At 54.5% G+C, this 20,161-nt stretch overlaps 5 protein-coding genes across 5 annotated transcripts; 4 read left to right on the top strand and 1 right to left on the bottom strand.

The window, feature by feature from the left end:
- Positions 1–86: 86 nt before the first annotated feature.
- Positions 87–1,653, top strand: COL26b_005093 (uncharacterized protein; the record flags this gene model as incomplete). The annotated part of the gene is made up of 2 exons (XM_053177949.1): positions 87–689; positions 1,033–1,653. The coding sequence occupies 2 exons, from the start codon at positions 87–89 to the stop codon at positions 1,651–1,653; spliced, it is 1,224 nt and encodes a 407-aa protein (XP_053038069.1).
- A 3,860-nt stretch (positions 1,654–5,513) lies between these two features.
- COL26b_005092 (uncharacterized protein) lies at positions 5,514–6,360 on the top strand (the record flags this gene model as incomplete). Its single annotated transcript, XM_053177948.1, has 2 exons — positions 5,514–5,606; positions 5,662–6,360. 2 exons carry the CDS (start codon positions 5,514–5,516, stop codon positions 6,358–6,360), a joined length of 792 nt encoding a protein of 263 aa, XP_053038068.1.
- Positions 6,361–7,208: 848 nt separating this feature from the next.
- On the top strand, positions 7,209–8,320 carry COL26b_005091 (uncharacterized protein; the record flags this gene model as incomplete). Its single annotated transcript, XM_053177947.1, has 3 exons — positions 7,209–7,304; positions 7,372–7,780; positions 7,830–8,320. The coding sequence occupies 3 exons, from the start codon at positions 7,209–7,211 to the stop codon at positions 8,318–8,320; spliced, it is 996 nt and encodes a 331-aa protein (XP_053038067.1).
- Positions 8,321–8,345: 25 nt separating this feature from the next.
- Positions 8,346–9,435, bottom strand: COL26b_005090 (uncharacterized protein; the record flags this gene model as incomplete). The annotated part of the gene is made up of 3 exons (XM_053177946.1): positions 8,346–8,991; positions 9,045–9,307; positions 9,355–9,435. 3 exons carry the CDS (start codon positions 9,433–9,435, stop codon positions 8,346–8,348), a joined length of 990 nt encoding a protein of 329 aa, XP_053038066.1.
- A 450-nt stretch (positions 9,436–9,885) lies between these two features.
- On the top strand, positions 9,886–11,530 carry TRM5 (tRNA(m(1)G37)methyltransferase; the record flags this gene model as incomplete). Its single annotated transcript, XM_053177945.1, has 6 exons — positions 9,886–9,891; positions 9,948–10,191; positions 10,263–10,364; positions 10,416–10,493; positions 10,541–10,959; positions 11,012–11,530. 6 exons carry the CDS (start codon positions 9,886–9,888, stop codon positions 11,528–11,530), a joined length of 1,368 nt encoding a protein of 455 aa, XP_053038065.1.
- Positions 11,531–20,161: the final 8,631 nt, after the last annotated feature.

The raw sequence follows: 20,161 nt of genomic DNA, 5'->3' as shown, positions 1-20,161 counted from the left end.
GCGGGCCTCACCCAGCTTAAATCTGACCTCACCCAAAGCGCGTAGCTTCGAAACCTTGCTGCCCCCGACAAACCAAGCTCGCCACAATGCCTTCCCAGGACACGCCGGTCATCTACGCGGAGCTCCTGGCAAACATCCGCCAGCTGTCCGTCGCAGTGACCCTACCCTCGCCTGCCGAAAGAAGCACGCAAGGCAGCGTCTCGCCAGATGGTTCAACGCTGCACATTGCACACGCAGGCACACAAACGCCGTTCTCCCTCCCAGGCAACGTCGTCGCGCCCAGGAACGGCGTCCTCCCCGCATCGCACCCGGGCTCTCGCGTCCTCTCATGGCGCCTGCCTCTGTCTGACGCATCGGCGCCGCTGGCACGCGGGCCGGTGGACGAGCCCGTGCCGTGGGCGGCAACCGATCTGCTGTCGGAGTCGGCGGTGGCTTGCAGGGGCTGCGCGGCGACGGTAGTCCCGGAGGGCACGGCGAAGGAGTGGAAAGACCTGCCGAGCGAGAACTGGGCTGAGATGATGGACTTTTGGCACTGCCACAAGCCGACGGATCATGAGCACGATCACGAACCTGAGCACCTTGCCAAGCGTGGCTACGGCGCCAACTCGAGCATCGCGGCGCAGAACGGCGTGGGTCTGGTTGACCTTACGTCTCTCCTGTTTACTGAAGCCGACTGCTCGGGACTCGTGGTAAGTGGATAACTCTGCTTTCGTTCTGTTCACCATCAAGTTCTCCAGTGACATGTCTGAACGGGGCATTAAGAAGGAGGCCATATTGGCGTCTCTGCCGCTCAGTGATGTGGTCACCGATACTCCGCCCCGAGATCGATTCCGTCGTTCCTGCCCCGGCAGGCTTCCGGCTTGCTGAAACCTCTGTTCGCAGATGGGTTCGGCGGGCTTGGAAGAAGACACCCTCTTCTTTTCACTGGGGACTTCCAGAGCCGTGGAAGCCTCGGGATTACCAAGAGGGACATGCAACGTTTCGCGTTTTCTTGCTTCTACCATCTCCTTTGCTTACCTCTCCTTTGTGTAGTTCTCTTGCTCCTCTTACGAAGCCGGCTCAGAAACCAGCTCAGCAGTCTTGGCTGGTGAAGCGGACCCTCCACCGCGGATGCTCTACGTTTTCTGCTCCGGCTGCAAGACCCATGTCGGCTTCTTCAACGTCGCCATCTCGTCCGTCCTTCTCTTCAAGTGGCAAGTGTCATGCCGGACGGCCGTTGAGAGCACCCCGCCCAGCAGCTCCGACTGTCTCGCTGCGTCGCTGACTGCAACCCTGTCGCGGTCCGGCTCGTCCAAGTCGGTGGTGGTGCCGACGTTCTCATCGCCCCAGACCGCGAACAGCGGCAGTGATGATTCGTCGCCTTCATTGCACCTGTGGATTCTGAACAGTAACATCGCGTATGCCTCCTCCGGGCGCGAGGGCAAGCGGTCTGCCATCAAGCTGCTGTATCGAGAGATACTCCAGCATGAGGCGGACGCGATGCTGGAGACCATGACGTCGGATGTGCAGGAGGTGAATCTTCCCATGGCGGATATTTCTCGAGCAGCGGAGGTTCTGCGGAGCAGCACCGAGCTACTTCCGCCGAGTGAGCGAGTTTTCAAGGAATGGAATGTCGGCTTATTGGATAAGTGGCAGGCGGGCAGCGTGCCATGAAGCAGTGACGACCTAATGGCAGGTTTGGGAACGCTACACGCGACGCATGGAGAGCATACGACACGGTGATGAGGATGAAACTTCCTTCGAGGGAAATCTCTCATTTTAAAAGCAGGCTGGCTGTTGTATACGACGTGCCGGACAGCACCTGCTACCCTTGTTGAAGCTCTCCGGGTCATGGTCGCAGCTTCATTTCCTTCGCCAGGTCCTTTATCACGAGACGACTGCGAGTAAGCTGAGCGTGGCCAGCGTCGGCTCCAGCCAGATCGAATCCGCGAGCAAGAAAACCATCCAAGTGCAAATGGCATTGCCCTGAGCGTCGTCAGATGTTTACCTCATACTCTTCCGAGTCTTTTCTCGGCTCGATCCCGTACATAGACACGCGGCAGGCACTTGCCATTGGCAGCTACGGCGATGATTTGGGTTGACCTTTGCCGTGGAGGGTGAAGGTTGTCGGTAAAGGGGGGAGGGCACGTCTAGATGCTTCGACATAAAGTCGCTCTCGCACATTCAAGTGTGAAGAGCTGGAGAAGTATGCACGTCTTCGCAGGAAGGGCGTCACCAAGGATGACGTAGTTTAGAATAACATTAAAATATATTCACATTTTTTCCCTGGCAACCTACGTGAAGCTGCTCCTGCTCACTTCAGGTCTTGGAAACCATATGTCTGCATGCAATTGCCACCAGCCCATGAAGTGAAGTACACCGACACACCTATTAGCTACTGCGTCAAGGTTTCGGCCGGGCTACGTGGCGTACTTGCTGGGGCTCTTTTGTATGTGAATCATTACAGGTATTCGTGAACTCTAGCCATTTCTTCCAAGTCTGAGAGAGGTCGGTGAAACAGTGAGAGACTTAAACGACCATTGAGTAGATGGCATTACTCCTCACGAGGCCCGCACAACGCTGCATTATTTAACCCCCGCGCCGTTTCTGTTAATGGTCCCAAATCACAGCCAATGATCTTCCCCTGTTTGCCGAGGCTTGAATTGTTTGACGAAGCATACAGTCAACCTTTGCTTTCTGGAAAGGTTGTGTAAAGTCAGTGCCAACCATTTCTGAAACCTCCGCGGCGCTGCTGTTTGCCCCCGTCTCCGACGTGCTATTGTGTTACTAATAAACAGCAAAAGATCTTTCGGTAAGTTATTGCATAGATGGGTTAGACTGTATTCGTCGTGCATGATGCGCCTGATGATCTGACCTAAGATTCGTTTATGAACAGGTCGAGAGCTCCAATCGGAATCGCCAGATTTGCCGGCTTCTGCTTGTTAGATTCGCAATCATATTGCCTTTTATATCCAAGTTCACATATCCTTGGAGAATAATGTGCTTTCTTCCGCTCTATGAGAATTCAGCTGAAGGGCGGAACATCTATGGGACCACTGGGTATAAAAGAAGCTCAAATGGCAGCTGAGAAGTCGGCAACGCAATGCCTTCCAACTTCTTCGTTCTAAGGATACCCTACATTACATATCTGACCGCCATGCATCGATCTTGAAGAGCATACACACGACCTAAATGCTGCAACGCGGTGATGATTTCAAGTGATGTCACTGAATACTTGCGAGGAATAGACGGGTATGGCTGGACGTCGACAGTTGGTGATTTCGTCTGTTATGACTGGTTTCTCAACGAACTCTGAAGATCTGAGTTCACCGCAAAGAAGGCTGGGTTTGTCGAATGCTTGGTGATTGCGCAGATCCATTATGTCTACTCAGCGCCAAAAGGTGCAACATTGTGTTGCCTGACTTGAACTTACAACTATGGAGTATTTATACGCATATTGGACTGATTCGAAGCATATTAGAGCATCACATGAGCACCATCATGAGTTCAAAGTGGCTACCTCCTCGGGTAGATACCGAGGTATTGTCCCTTGCTATAAGAGAAGATTTGCTGCTCAAACTTCAATGCCCAGAACGCAATGCGGCGCTTGGCATATACCGTGTGTTCCTCAAGGAAACGTCGAGCAACGATAGCCGATATGAGTCAAGGGCCACTCCCAACGCCAAGAGGCGTCTTGTGCGCATCGATGTTGTTGCGACTGTCTCAGTTGCCGGCGCCGTCAGTTTTGGTTGTATCAGAATTGTATACATGCATACCATCAGAGCCTTCGAATGTTCATTCAGTATTGATTATCACATTGAAGAGTATTTTCGAGCCTGTCTCCATGTAAATTCCAAATGAAAAGGAATTCATTCGTCACTATGCTCCATCAAATTGTGTCCTACACACTTGTCAACCCTGACAACTGATCTTAACCCAGTTGTACCAGACACCTCCGCACCCTTTTACGGTTGCCATCAAATGGTAAGGTCGTCCGCGGCGTCGTTGGAGGCTTCTAGCTTGCCTGGTTCGCGTTGAAGGTGCCACCTTGAGCACCTGTTGAAGCCCGTCACTGATATGTCTGGTTTATCAAAGCAATCCGCTCATGGTATTGAACTTTGATTTGCCGAACATGATCTCGCCCATGCTTGGTTGTTATGCGGACTGAAGGTTTGTGACCAGGTCCAGCGTTCGTGTAACAGGGCCATCTCCCGTCCATCATATTTGGCAGTATGATCTTCGACTTATTCAGACAACGACGACCGAAGCCCCGTCAAAGTCGGCGGCTGGCAGGTATTTTCGTAAACTGGTCATCATATACTGATATATCGGCATTGATGGCAATGGCGAGAAACTTGTATTTCTTCTGCGGCTTCTTCACCTCTGTCAACCGCCATTAGTCTCCGATTTTGTACGTGATGACAGCTCCTTTATTGAGGGACACTGGCGATTGTTTCAGCAGGTCAGAGGAAACGAACTGCGTGTAGGCTGTTGTCAATTATGTTATTTGAGTTGTATGGTGCTTATTTGTGTCGATGGTTTTCCCCAGCATGATAATGCGTTCTTTGAATCCTGTTTCTGACCATCTCTATCGTCTCATTAGATCAATCGCAGTCACGTATGCAATATCTCGTACATCAACTTTTCACTGAGGTAGTGTCACAGGCTCTTGTACACACATATAGCAGGTGTACTCACAACACAGAGGTGCTGAAGGCCAACGCAAAAAGAAAATAACTCAGCAAGCAAAGACACCCTTTAGGATCAGAGGGCGCCGCCAGGAAGTCAGAAAGCAACTTAAGGAGAGCAGAGAAACCTCCAAGTCCAAGGAAGTTTTCAACCAACACCGTTGATAGCTATCATTGTTGATATGAGTTTTATACCCACCAGCCTTTTTCAAAGAGACCTCCAAATTTTCCTGTGTCTGCGCTTACTGTGTACTTAATTACTCCTTTTGGAGACAATGCAAATAGTATGGTAGAGAGTATAGCTACAGGAAAATCAGTCGCTCTAGCACAGGAAGAATAGGCAGTCTCTTTTTACTAGGTTGTGCATTGTTGACATTTTCATATGGAGCGGTGTCCCTGAGTACAGAGTGGAAGGAACGACCCGTCTCCATCTTCCTGAATCCCCTCGATTGCTTCTTGCCACCTTTGACAACTACCTCATAAGTCCTTCTTACTCATTCCTTTCAGATTGCTGCAGTGCGTTCAGACCCACCTAAGGCAGCTTTGCTCTCTCCTTCCACCTTCAAGCTTCCGCACTCGTCTTGTTTTCGGACTACCTACCGGCCTTACCTGCCTCAGACAAGGTCTTCAGGCAACTCAGGCTTGCCGCGTCAACAAACCTCCCTTTTCCACAACAAAAAATCTCACTGCCTCTGACAGTCAGGCCCCCTCTTCACAAACCACGCTCAAAGCCTGTTTCATTTACCCCTGCAGTCACATTCCTCTTATTTTCCTCACCTTCCATTCACAACATCTTTCCTGCCTCACAGAAGTTTTGTGGTGCGGTAACGCAATCTCAACAACGAAATGGCAGGTAGCGATCACCCAAACATCAGTCTTCTGATGTCAAAGAAGCAGCTCAGCCTCTTTCAGGCCAACAAAGCAGTTGATGAGTTCTTCGTGAGTTGCCGCAACCCTAATAGCATGCACTTTACTAATATTTTCATGTCTACAGGACTGGAAGCAGCACCACAAGAGAGAGTCCCTTCCCGGTCTGACCGGTGTTCTCATCCAGCGCGTGTCTGTCATCCTCAGCGAGTGCCCCAAGCACTTTGACCTTGATAGCAGCCTCATGAGCGCTCTGCTGAAGTGGGTTGCTATCTACAGCAAGCTGCGCAACGGATCCGAGGACAACTATGAGAGCGGCCTCAAGAAGCTGGTGTACTCCATCTTCGCTAATGCTGATTGGATCGTTTCCCACGACAGCGAGGAGGGTGTCATCAAGCGTCAGTTCAACAAGTTTGAGAAGGCCATGAACCAGCACGAGAAGACTAGCGAGACCTGGGTTGAGACCGCAGCCAAGTACGGCGCTCAGGAGTGGCAGCTGCGCCGCGACCAGCCCCGGCTTGAGGAAGCCCGCCTCAAGCAAGCCTTCCCCCGCATGACTGCTCTGGGCGCCATGGAGGCCACGAATGGAGAGATCATAGACAAGACGGGCCGCTTGCATCGCGACGTGAACAAGGAGAAGGACAAGACCGAGATGCTTCTGACGGAGGAGGGATACAGACTCGATTTCCAGTACGACTTTGGAACCATGACTCCGGTTTCCTACTCGGACGATGAGGGATACGAGGGAGTGCACTACAACGTCCCTGGTTGCTCGAATGGTGGAAAGGAGATTGCCTGCTTGATGGGAAAGAAGGCGGCTCAGTGAGGATGATGTCGATGTGATGACGTCCTAGGAGGCCTTGGTTTCCGACGAGACGAATGAACTGGCAACGCATGAGCCCGTGAGACGACATGAGAATTGGCAACGAAACAGACTACAATTCAGGTAGACCATGAGTTGTGAGAATTTGAAGATAACTTGCTCCATCATCGATGAGACCACAAGTAACGTGACTGACGGAAGTCAAATTGAACCTTGCCAGGAAAACCGATGGTCCGGGACGGGGATGCCGTAACATGTCAGGTCGAGCGCCCCGAAAGTCTGCCCAATTTGTCGCGGGTGGAGCCCGTGCCCTCGGCTGCCAGCGGGTGGCTAAGATGGCCAAATGCAGGGCAGGTCGGGTACGTATCTCCGGCCGCCAATCTCCCTGGCCGGAGCCCACCAAAAGTGCAAGATCGGGACAGCACAGCTCAGCTGAGCCCTCAGCCACAGGGAGCTTTGCTGGACGTAGCGGCGCAGCATCCACTAGGAATCCACCAGCCCAACCAATGTCGTATTACCGTGTACATCTGGAAATCCATGGCAGCTGCCGTGGACCTGCCGACAAGACCGACTTAGCCAGCTTCAACAAGTTTCCTCGCCCCGAGACGTCGTCATCCTCCCGCCAAGAGCGAACGGCAAACTGCGCATACACGCCGCGTACGACCCCGGAGTGACCACATATACGCCTGATATCAGCGCATCGCGGACTCCTGCGCCGGCCGAACGAACCTCGACTTTTCTCTCTCTCCCTCAACAGATTTACGCCCGTCATCCCACCTGCAGCTTCCACACGCCGCCGACACCGCGCCTCTTGACTGACCGCGCCGCCGAGAACCCAACCTCCTTCCAAGATGGCGCTCAACGCGAGAGATCGCAGGGCCTACAGGACCGACGATAAATACCAAAACGGTGTCATCAGCGAGGAGAACCGTAGGAAAATCATCGACGTACGTGGAAAAGCTGTCCTTTCCGGAGCTCCTCGCGGGACCATCAGCTGACGCTTTGCGCATCTAGAACTACCTGCCGACACCCGAGGAAGACACGAGACAGCAATGGCGAGAGGGAGATGTTCCTCGTCCCGGCCGGTTTGGCCTGCGACGCGCACTTCGTCAGAAGCTTCACCTGTTCATTTACACCGTCATCCACGCCATATTCTCTCTGTACATTAGGATACGACAGGCATGGCACCTGGTGTGCTATCATGTCTCCTCCGTCATGTTCTACCACCACCGGACACCAGAGTACATTGAGCGCGACGTCGTGGGGCTGAAGAAGAAGCCCAAGCACCTTAGCGTGATTCTGAAGATGGAAGAGGGCGGCAGACATGGAGCTGAGCTGGAGAGACTGGTTGGCGAGGCGGCTGAGATTGCTGTCTGGTGCGTTTGCGCCAAAATCTCCGTCTTGACAGTGTACGAGCGGACAGGTGCGTATTCCTTGCTACGTTTATGCGACGGCGACTAACTCCTTCAAAGGCCTACTCAAGCGCTACCTGCCTCACGTCCAGCAGGCCATCATCCAAAAGTCTCGCGCCTACTTTGGCCGACACCAGCCCTCTCTCACCGTAGCCATGCCTCACGCCGACGAAATCCTCAAGTCCCCGGCCCACGGTGACTTCGCCAGCGTCGACCCGCGCCACCTCAAGGTCCTCTTCATCTCCGCCGAGGACGGCCGCGAGTCCATGGTCGACCTCACGCGCACTCTCGCCGAGATGTCCCAGAGGGGCAAGATCCACCCCCGCGATATCAGCATCGACCTCATCGACGCCGAGCTGTCCGAGGGCATCATGCCCGAGCCTGACCTGCTCATCCACTTCGGTCCCTATGTCGACCTCGACGGTTATCCTCCCTGGCCCATCCGCCTCACCGAGATTTTCTGCCTGCCCGACAACCAGGGCGTCGGTTACCAGGTCTTCTTGAGGGCGCTCCGCAACTTCGCAAGCGCACAGTTTCGCAAAGGCAAATAAGCAATGGCATTGCGCATATACCCGATTAGAGTTCTGATGGCTTTTCTTCGAGCTGGTCGCTGGCGGAAGATACCCGCATTTCCCGCATCGTTTTGTCCCACCGATAGACCGGCCCGGTCCCGACGTTGTAGTTATAGTAATTCTCAGTTCCATCCTTCACCATTGCTCGTCTGAAAGTGATGTTGATCCTCCCGCCGTCTTCCGCGTTCTTCCCGGTCCGCTTGGGGATCGAGTGCAGCCAGTTGGACTGCGTCCGCCCACGCATGAGAATCATGTCGCCACTTCCTAGGGGCAACTTGAGTTGCTTTGGGGCTGGCTTGTCTGGGTTCTCCGGGTCCGGGGGGATGGGCTTGTGCTTCATGAGAAAGTCTCGCCTTGCGCCGAGGGAGAACGAAGCGATGGCGGGGTCTGGGCCCAGGAATCTCTCGTCATCGCTGTGGAACGATATGCTGTCTGTCCCCGAGGCGTAGTAGTTGACCAGGCAGAAATTGAACTTGCAGTCGGTCGCGTCCTCGGTGGAGCGGCGCAGGTCATCGAGACACTTGGGAATCGGCCGAGGCGGATACCTTTGGTAGCGCTTGTCCTCGACCTTGAATCCGGACTTGACGTCTACGACTGAACCATCCTCGTCGAAGCGTGCTGTGTCGTCGAGACCATAAACCGTTGTCCATCTAGAAGCGCGTCAAAAGGCTTTCGAGACGAGTTGTTGAACACGAGTACCTACCTTGGCGTGCGGATATGAGTTTTGATGCCACCCCTGTTGATGTCGTACTCAACCCGGTAGAAAGGGAGCTCTGCCCGAAGGAACTCAAAGAGATCCTTCGCCAGATACGACGGGACGTATGGCTCGAAGTAGAGCAAGTCAAGGTCTGGCTGGTCGTTGATTTCCCTACCCGGACGTGCTGGCAGAGATGAGAGCTCTTTGCTAATACTAGGCGCTAGCTCCAAAATGGGGCAAGGATAGTTCGGATGAGTTGACTTTCCAACCTGGCAGTCCGTTAGCCTCTGCAGCATCACAGGTTGAGAACACGTACAGCCTCGACAGTCTCATCCTCCTTTCGCGTCTTTTTCGCACTCGGCGCGAAGAACGCGTCTAACGTTCTCTTCTTCGACATGGTTTGCGAGGTGGACAGTGATTGGTGGTGTGTAAGTGAAAAGAAGGTTCGGTTCAGCCAGGGACCGTTGAGTCGTCGCCACATGTACGCGCCAGAACAAACTTCCTTCAAACGGAAAGAACCATGCCGCTGGATTCTTACTCAGAATTCAACGAATAACATTGAGCAAGTGACTTAGCATCAGTCCATTCTCGTGGATAGAGTTGAGTCGACAGATGCTATCCCATCCCTTGATGCCTCTCGTCCAATCATCAATGACGCTTACATCGTGGAGCTTCAGTGACATCACGCTCTGACGCTCGGGCCATCTTGCGCGCCCAGTTCCGAGGACAGCCTCGTGTCTGCGCCACATGCGCCACGCGCTACAAGGACCCCTGTCCCTCAGCCCTAAACGGAATTTTCCTCAGCCTTGCCGCTCCATGATCGTCCCCCCTCCATCGACTCATCAAAATGGCAGTAAGTAACGCCCTTGCACGGTCACTGCTCGAACGGAAGGACTAATACCTAGATAGACCTCTGAATCTGACGAGATGATAAGCTTCCGGGTGCCTCTTGCCCGCGCGGCGACGTCTCTGGACCGCTCGCTCTTCTCCAAAACCGTGAAGCTTGCGGCGGCGACTGTCAAGGACAACCGCAACATCTCAAAGTATCGCAAGCAGCTTGAAAAGTCCAAGGAGCTTCTAGATCTGGACCGTCTGGACTCTTGCCGCTCTGACCCTGTAAATACTGGTCTGAAGTGCCTCCTGTTGCGTCCAGGTGTGAAGCATGATGGTATTTTTCCCCTGATGAAGTTATGAGTGAGGGGTATGACTAACACGGTCGACCAGCACCGACGACATGGGGACCTGTGTTCCAGGAGGGTATCAAGAGCGGCGAGCTGGATGTCATCCCGTATGAGTTGCAGCTTGACTACGATTACTGGAGCTATCGTGAGTGAAAATTGCGTGTCGTCCGGGATGCAAGCTGATTATAAGGCAAAGTCGACGTGATGACCTCCATCCTCCCTGAAGAACTTCACGTCGAAATTCCCGTGGGTTTCAACACAGCCGGGCACGTTGGTAAGTTTCACGAGACTCACGCGAGATGCATCTACTGATCACAACAGCCCACCTCAACCTCCGGGACCGGTATCTCCCCTACAAGAAGATCATCGCCGAGGTCATCCTCGACAAGAACCCCAAAATCCGCACCGTCATCAACAAAGTCGACAACGTCGGCGACGAGTCCGAGTTTAGGACTTTCGGCTATGAAGTTCTTAGTGGACCTGACGACATGAACGTCGAGGTCAAGGAGAACGACTGCGTCTTCCAGTTCGACTACTCCAAAGTCTACTGGAACAGCAAGCTCGAGCCCGAACACACCAGGCTCATCAAGATGTTCCAGCCGGGTGAGGTGGTCGCCGATGTAATGGCTGGTATTGGACCTTTCGCCGTACCGGCTGGAAAGAAGGGCGTCTTCGTCTTCGCCAACGACATGAACCCCGAGAGCTTCAAGTACCTCATTGCCGCCGTCGAGAAGAACAAGGTCCGTCTCCCAAACATCCTATACGACGTATCTCAACTAACCGATCCCTCAGGTGTCACAATACGTTCGACCCTACAACATGGACGGCCGCAAGTTCATCCAGGAGGCAGTCCACGAGGTCTACTCAGCCTCAACCCGCGGCGACGCCGCCGTCATCAAACCAAAACAGTCCAGAAGCAAACCCCAAAACCCTCCCCCCGAGCCAAAACGCATCCCCGTCCCGCCGACAATCTCCCACTTCGTTATGAACCTACCCGCCTCCGCCTACACCTTTGTACATCACTACAAGGGCATCTACGCGGGCCACGAGAAGCTCTTCGAGCCGCACACGTCGACCAAGCTGCCCATGGTCCACGTCCACTGCTTCGCCCTCAAGTCCGACGACGAGGTGCCCCTGAACGACATCCTCGACCGCGTCCACCAGGAGCTCGGCGTCCGCTTCAAGCTCGGCGACGCGGACAAGCAGGGCGAGATGACAATCTACGACGTCCGCGACGTCGCGCCCAAGAAGCGCATGTTCTGCGCCAGCTTCCGCATCCCCCCTGAAGTCGCCTTCGCCACGGACAGCTGAGCTTCCCCCGAAAACGCCTGACTTCAACCCGGTCTTGAGGAGGACGAGTGATGCCACAATTACCAAATGAACAGAAAAAGAAAGGCCACCACTCCCGACCCGACACGGCGCCCAAAACTCCATCCGTCCGTCCTCCGCGGCAATACCTCCATCAACCACTTCATCCTCCCTCCTCACGCCATTCCGGCCGCAACACCACCCACCACCTCCGTTCCTGACCGAGAACTTGCCCCCGGCCGTTCCAGAACCCGCGCCGCTTCGCTCACCGTGCAGCCGGTGTACAAGCCCGCGCGGCATCCCTTTCACAAAACACCAAAAAGAACAATAACCCGCCCGCCATCAACCACGCCCCCGTCCGCATCGTTTCAACTACCGCTGCCAACCTCCTTCATTTCACCTCGAGTACCGCGTAGGTACGTGTCAGCACTTGCCTGATCGGCCGCCTTGCAGGCGAGCGGGGGGGCACGTAGTGGGTGCGCGGTCGTGGTGTAGAAGTGGGTTGGTTCGGACTCTGGGAGATAACGTGCTGATACCCTGACGGACTGGTGACGGGGGGAAGAAAGCCATACATTGATCAATCAATCAAAAAGAGACAGAGACAAGAGAGACGCACGTAAGGAGACAAGAAGCATCGAGGCGTCCCATCCACCCCCTCCTTCGCCTGGCGGGGAGGAGAGCTGGTTCTGGGCCGCCGCAGCCTCGCGAACCAACCAGCCAAGCCCCCAATCGCACACTGTCAATAACAAGACCGTTCTATACCCAAACAAGACGACGTGCATCTCATCCATCCATCCATTCTCCCGCATATGCGGCTCCCTTCTGCTGCCCGCCTCCACCTCCACCACCACTTCCTTCTTACATACAGGATAAGTGATAGATTAATCTTGACCGGGGAGGTACGGGAGACAGCAATGTTTTTGCATGTGATAACAAACCCCCGTCCATCCCCTCCTCCCCCGGGCGCGGCAGCTCCGCAGCGGCGCGTCCCTAAACGACGATGCCTCGTCCAAGTCCAGGCCTCCACCGCATGTAGTAGCATCAACGAAATACCAACGCCTCGCGACTTCGCAGAACACCAAGAAAGAGCCTCTGCAAATCTGATCCATCAACACCTCTCACGCCGTGCAACCCTCCCTCCCTGCCCCTCCGACGCCCCGTCTCCGTCGTTCGCCAACGTCCCCTCCCCCTTCCCCCGCTTCCCAGGAATCTCGCAATCTACAATTCTGCCACTCACACGACGCTCTTGATGCAAGCCACAGCTTCGACAGCGAAGAATAAATGGGCAGCGCACCAAAGTCCCTTGGCCCTGAAGAGGCAGACTGCATCATGACATGTACACATCAATTCGAACGGCCTCTACTCCGGTCAAGCGGGGCTAGAACAACCGCCGCTGCCCCCCCATCCAACATGCAACACACACACACACAGAATCCGTCCCGCTCCATCCATTCCACGCCTCCATCTCTGAACCGTGAGACCTGTCAAAAATCCATGCCGCCCGTATTCACAGCTTGCTCCGCGACCGGTCCATCCCTTCGGGTAGCTCTCTCGTCGTGTCACAGGTCCCTTTCGAATCTACGCCAGCTAGGTGATGAATCACAATCACGCAACCTCGCAACACCACACACGCTCCCGTCAACCCATCGCCTCTCACATCTCCATATCCAAAATCCATCACATCCCCCATCTCAGGCCACCCACCCAACCCAAACCCCGTACCTCCTCGTCTCCTTCAATACCACCCTTCCTTCCCTGGCCCCCCGGGGAACCCCGGAAACCAACCCAACCCGCGCCAGGCCTGACATCAAAATCCCACCCACATGTCACCAACAACACCTAACGAACATCAACGTGCTGACAGCTTACCATGCGAAAGATGCACCAAGACAATCATTTCCTCTCAAACACACCACAAATCCATGACTGTGGCGCCCCGTAGAATCTCTCGTTCCAATTCCCAATATCAGATTTCGCGTATCCCCATCCCATGTCCCCGTCATGCACGACATATGCCGCTCAAAGAGGGTCCCAATATCACAGACAAGGAGATAGATACAACGAGAGGAACTGCGCAACCGCGCCGTATCAAAAAAACCTATTACAATAACAATACGCAACCGGTATTCCTATAGGTAAACGCACCATTATCTGCACACATCTCCACATCTAAACCCCAGCTCTGCAACAGCGCCCGGGACGAAAAGGACGGATGAACCGCCTCAACAACACGCCCCTCCTCGCCTCCTCAACGCACCTCTTCTCCAACAACTAGAAGGTGAAGAAGCCAGGTTCCACGTAACACGGCTCCACGAGGCTGACTGCTTGCATAGTCGCCGCCATTGCACAACAACGGGCATACAGAGAGGGACAAACCAGTAGACGCCTTGCCCTCTCGGGAAGCGATAGGTAATGACGTGCGTAAACTGGTTGGATTCGCCTTCTGTTTGGTATACCTACCTTGCTGATGGGGATTCTGTCAGCCACACCCCCTCCGTCTACAAGTTCTAGGTCCCAGATCATCATCAGTCTGTTACTCCACAGACTACTCACATCCGAGAAAAGATATCCCCGATCGATCAACATTGCCAAATCGTAACAGAAAATCTCAGACCACAGGGGAAATAATCCCCGAGAGCTGCTCCCCTCCCGCCACAGGACATAACCGTAGATCACACGCGCAAAGAACACGGAAAAGAAAAAAAAAAACGTGAACGTACTAACTCACTTCTCAAATCTCAACACCACCGAAAAGACGATTCGACATCTCCTGATTCTTTCGTAGTTGACTCCTCGGCCAAGATGCCGCGTTCGTGTAAGACAGAACCAGCAATGGCGCGGCGCCACTCCGCTGGCTCAAGGTACAACACTGAACAACCACGAACCAACAGCACCCACCACCAAAAACGGGGCCCTCCCCCCTGGCTCTTAGTTAGCTGCACATCATAGAAAACGGGCGCTGGTCGCTACGCGTGGTTGAACCGACTAAAACGCAGCTATCCACGTTCGCGGCGACATCCTCTGTCTGCGTTAGTAAACGGAGGCGAACCATTCGGCAACAGCCCTTATCCGTAGTCCTCCTCGTCCTCCTACCGCGGTGGACAAAAATAAAGCAAAAAAGAGTCCGAGGAGGAAAAACCGGGGCCCCCGTATCGAATTCGACCGCCGTACCACCGCGAAAAACTCCGTCGCCAGCGCCTAAACCTCAGGACCTCCCAGCTCCGCAAACGGGGGGAGGCTTGGGAGCGTACTGGGGGCGACGGTGGTTTTTCTCCCACCTCCCCCAAAGAGCCGCCGCCCGCTCGCCGGGAATACCTTCGGACACCCTGGCGACGGGGCGGCGGGCGCTTCAAGATTCTAGGCACATCACGCACGCTATGCCGCGGCGCAGCTGCGAAGGCAGTGATGTTGCACTCGACTCCGTTGTGGCCAAATTCGTCGTTCCTCGGCCGCTCACAGGCCGCGCCTCGGCTTCGGACCACCTTCGTGACTCCCAGCAGCCGCCAACGGCCATCCAGGTAAAATGTTTTGCCCACTCAGAAGAAACAAGTGTTGGCTAGTCGGACCATGGTTGGTCGTGATATCCGACAAGAACGGCATCCCGAGAACGCTTCCCAAACCGCCCCCGGGTCCTTTTCTTTTTCCTGGTTTCCTCCCCCCCTTCGCCTGATAATGATAATCCCCTTCCAAGAACCGGCAGCCTCTGGGCGCCCACTGGCTGCTCTCACCTCACACCCTCCTTACCTTAGCCTCTCGGGGCTCCTCCGGTGATTGCGTGAGTAATCGAGGTCTAGAACGCCTCGCATAATTCAAAACGCCCCAAATAATTCGCTGCTTTCCCAAAAATGCTCCGTCCTGCGTTAAACCAAGCGCCCCAAGCTGTGAATGACGTTGCTCCACTCGTTTATGCCGCACCCTGCGCCAGGTGCCGGAGCCTCGAGACGAGACGATTGCCTAATGACGAGCCAGAATGAGAATGAGAGTGAGAGTGAGAGTCCGAACGAGCCGCTTTCAACCGAGCTGTCGCGTCTTTTCCCGGCATTTCACCGGTAACCCTCCCCCGGTTCCCCGGTGTAAGCACTACCCATACTGCGCAATCGCAATGGCCCTTTGCCGCGTGCGCGTGTACGGCAATACTTCCTAGTACGCACCACCGCGTATGGGCAATACAGCAGCTCCGTACCTCGCGACACAGACACACACCTGTCGTCAAGACGTGATTGTCACAGAAGGCCCAACACAACTCTCTCCCACACCCTCTCTTGTCATAAGGTAAGACCCATAGCTCCCGACCTCCCGGTCTTCCGGCCGGCCGCCCGTACCTGGCTAGCCCTTGTATCAACCGCGATGAAGAGATGGAAATGAGCTGGAGGCGACAAGAAAAGGGGCGTCCGGCCATGGAGGTGATAATCCCGGGTGATTCTCTAGCAAAACTCTGTCCGTCAATGTTTGAACAATTCGATAGTCGAGACTTGCTTGAGAAGCCGAACTTCGTCTGCTCGATGCCGATGTCTCGAGTGGCGCGGGGTCAAGACCTTGGCAGGGCCATGACGTCCAGGCACCACGCGGTTAGGTTTGGTCTATGCTCATGATTGCAGCAGTTGAAGGATTCCCCATCATCGATGTCGATGCTCTTGCTTGCCCCAGCCCCAGACCCAGCCCCCTGAATGAGCCTCAATCAAGATCTCCGAAAGGCAGCTCGTTCGGACATTAGGGCGTGTATGCACTTTTTGCATTCAACCGCGCGGCCAAGTGAGACAGTAGCTGCTGCTGCCCCGCGTTCCCCAGCCAAGTCCGAGGAGATGGAAGACGTCAAATGCATAGAGTTCACATCTTACTTCTGTAGCTGAAGGATGAGCCTCATCGAAGGTGTATGACAAACCTTCCCCCCGCGTTCTTCAAAAGCTGCATGCTTTTTGTTTCCGCAAGAGTTCAAAGCTTCGCGGGAACGTGGCGGGCAGCTTTTGGTCGTCGTTCTCGAAACCCCGCGCGATATCAGCACAGGGAAGCCCTGTCTTGACCGTGCCAACCCCAGAAATCGACAGTTCAATCAGAGGCTCAAACACTGCACCCCAACGTCTGGGGAAAGACACGTCCATCGATCGGTACTGCTCGGGCCAACCTCTGGGTGTGACGGACGAATGCCACACAGGCGTTCGAAAATGAGACGGGCAGGAACGGGGAAAGGATCTGCGTACGAATACGGCGCACAGCCTGAGGGGTGAAGTTCCAGATTTGAGCCGCTGGGTTCCAGACCGCACCGCAACTGAGCTGAACTCGAAAGGCGGGGAAGCATTTTCAGCTTTCCGGTCAGACACTTTTACCAATGCCACCGTGTTTGTCTGACGGTTTGCTCAGCACCGAGAATGTTTAATTCGGCGGAAACAATCGGCTGTGGACTCTTCCGCAGGGCCCTCGACGTAACGGTACATCGCCGGCACCCATACGGCTTCTCCCCCGTTCGATGCACGGGCTGATCCCGTACGCAACGGCCGACGTTACCGAGCTTCCATCAGCTCAACGGCTTTGGACTGTCTCGTCGCTGGATATCCATCGCCTCTTCAGTGGCTTTCCATGACCAATATAATGCTTGGGTTGCATCAAGCTGACGAAAGAATTCGCCATCGGCGTTATGAATAGTCTGATTTTTGTTTTGGCTTGAACCGGAGTGTAGAACGTTGCGAAGACGGCGCTCTGCGTTGAAACTACAATCTTACTCTTGCAGATGTCAATTTGACTTCTTCAACGTCAAAATGTGTCAATGGGATCCATTACTGGCCGGCCGCCCTCTGCCAAGTGCGAATAACATGAATGCTATGGATATGCAGTATGATGAAGTCAGCGCCAGCTGTGATGACGGAGATGATGCGAACAAGGTTGTTCCGGACATCCTCGTGCTGCCGCCGATTTGCCTTATCAATCTGACATGACCGAATCTGGTGTTAGCGACTGAGAACTCGGCTATTTCAGATGGCGCAACGAGCAGCAGGCAGGACGTTGTTAAGATGTGTTCGTCAAGAATTCGCCGACAACCAGGATCTTTTCCGGGGCTGGCGTGCAGAGTGCAGTCGGGGAAAGGCGGGAGCGCAGATCAGCCCCAACTCAACGCGACTCGAAGGGATTTGAACGCGGAGGCGGCTCCGCAGGTACTGTGGCTGCGAGGTGAAGGAATTGCATGCAATTGCTGCGCAATAGGTTTTCCATGTATGGGAGGGGTATCGTCGACGGGTTTTGAAAGCCACTTTCGATGCGACGATAGAGTTCCAAAGTCATAGGCGGCTACACAAAGGTCAAATGACAACCGGGGACTGGTCCCTGAACAGGAAGTTGAGGCTCAATACGATGTTGCGCGTCCAAGGGGGTACCATCCTCGCGTCTTCGGCGTGTCGCAAGACCTATCTGATCGTCGTGTCTCCGTGGGGGGTTGGTCCTGGAGCTTCGAGATCGTCGTGATAATGCATCCAGGCCGCTTGGAAGCCTAGGGTCTCGGAGCATGTCTGCAGACGGAGTTGCCGCATGCCTGCGGCACTGAGCGGATATGTTGCTGAAAACGAGTGAGGCAACAAGGCTCTAGACAGCAGGCCGATCCACTTGCGCGCGTAAGAAGCCGAAGGTCGCCGAGGTCCACACTGTCGTCCTGTTGCAACAGCCTGCAGATGGTAAGTAGCAGGGCTTTGTTTAGTCAGTTGTTGGTTCTGCGAGGGAGTGACTACGAGAGATATCGTGATGTTTTCCCAAGCGGCGGAACTCCACCTTACCAAGACCCTGTGTATAAGCCGCGTCGGCCGGTTGATCAATGACGGCCACAGGGACGTGGCGTGAAGAACTGACCAATCAAATCAGCACCAGTGCTTTCGATGTTCGTCTGCTTGAGTTGTCTATTGCGGCATCAGCGTAGGCGTAAGGAGCATAGAGTGGGGGTTTTGCCCACCCACATCAACGGACCCCCGTTGCAGATTCGTCGAGTCTGGATGCAGGAGGCTTTCCCCGACAAGGTGGCAGGTGTGGCATCCTTGTTGAATTGACTAGGGTCACTGCGATGTTGCGTCGCGTTTAGTAACTGGATAGGCGTCGACCCAAGATGATCGAAAGTGCCTCAATGTGACTGATCATAAAGTAGACCCACGATCTCTGGGAGCGTGGGTGCTCGCTAAAACCACAAACCACTCGAGGAGACCGTTGGCGGCGACGGGCTGTAGAACACCTGGGATATAGCTACATTAGCCTCTGCATATTATCGTGTCGGCCAGGTGAACGAAGCAGGCCCCTGCCTTTGGACAGAATCCCTCCAATGCGGTGCAATTTGCGATTCCTCAGTTGCATGCGAGCATCCGGCGCGGCATCCATGATAAGACGATGGCCGTGTCTAATGATGGAACAGTGACGTGAAGACCTCTTGGGCGTCTGTGCGGAAGGGCTCATTTGGGTATTCCGGGCAACACACCAAGGAAACCAACGGCCACGGCTTCTTGCTCAGTTGTCTGGCTCGTTAGCCGTCAATACCTCATGACTGCTGTTGCTCAGCTTTGGTGGACTGAGTCAAGACCGTGAACATTAAGCCGGGATGTCTTCTGATATCATGGAACGTGTGCGCAAGTCATCGCCAAATCCTCGCTAAAGTCTCCCGAAGCGCTCAGTCATCTCTCTGGAGAAGTATGAAGTCCAGTGTCTGCTTGATAGCAAACGAGAGCATCGGCGGACATATTCCGTCTTCAGCGAGCGTAAACCCTGTCTGTCCAAATTACGGCGTTTGGCTCGGATGAAGTTTGGACTCTCCGGCTGTCCATCTCCACTGAAAAGCCTTGAAAGCCTGAAAAGTGGCAGCTACAACGCGCCGATCAGGGTCCTGATTCCCGCATGGCACCCTCCCACAAGAAGGTTTTGGCGAAGCGAACTTTGCGGTAGGGCATCAGGGCGGTGGAAAGTCAAGCCCACTCTTGTCCAGCTTGTCCTAAGGATACCGTCCGCTCCCGGACAGATGAGCGAGGTCTACTTTTGGTGTCGGAACCCGACGACGCCCCGATTGTTCAAATATGGAAAGCTGTACGCGCCAGTCTCCTTTTCTAGACCCTTTTCGAATGGGCTCAAGTGATGGGAAACAATGGATAGTGCCTTGATGCTTGGGTTTGTAGTCAGCGGCCTTCATTGTCTGTGAGATCAAGTGTCTGAGCTCCAGACTAGACACCAGCCGCAAGAAAGCCCGGTCGACGGTGGCTAGTCAGACATGAGTTGTACGAAACGATGCTACCTGGCAATGTTGCGCGGCGCAGACCGTCGAACTGCCCTTGATGGCCGGCAATGCCAGGGAGCAGCCGTTGGTGGTGTTGGGGACGGCAGCAACGGCACAAGGAACGACCTAGGTGTCTGCGTTCGTTGGCAAGCTTATCTTATCTCTGTTTTTCCCCCTCCCCCCACCTCCAGACTTTTGGTGTCGTATGTGAGGTTGGAGATGGCGACCCTTACTTAACAAACAGTCGTTAGGCATATAGATAAGCCCAAAGTGGCGGAAGCTCTCCTCCGATGCAAGGGAATATTCCTAGGTTTCTCGTCTCCCACCGCCGTCTCCTTAGTGACCGCTCCAATAAGTGGCTCGCACCTGGCAGCGATGTCGCATGGCTCAGATTTGTTGGCGCT

The sequence above is a fragment of the Colletotrichum chrysophilum genome (genome assembly GCF_026319265.1).
Source record: "Colletotrichum chrysophilum strain AFK26 chromosome Unknown scaffold_33, whole genome shotgun sequence".
NCBI classification, from domain to species: domain Eukaryota; kingdom Fungi; phylum Ascomycota; class Sordariomycetes; order Glomerellales; family Glomerellaceae; genus Colletotrichum; species Colletotrichum chrysophilum.
Note: the sequence above shows the minus strand (reverse complement) of the source record. Positions and strands in the feature narration are given on the sequence as shown.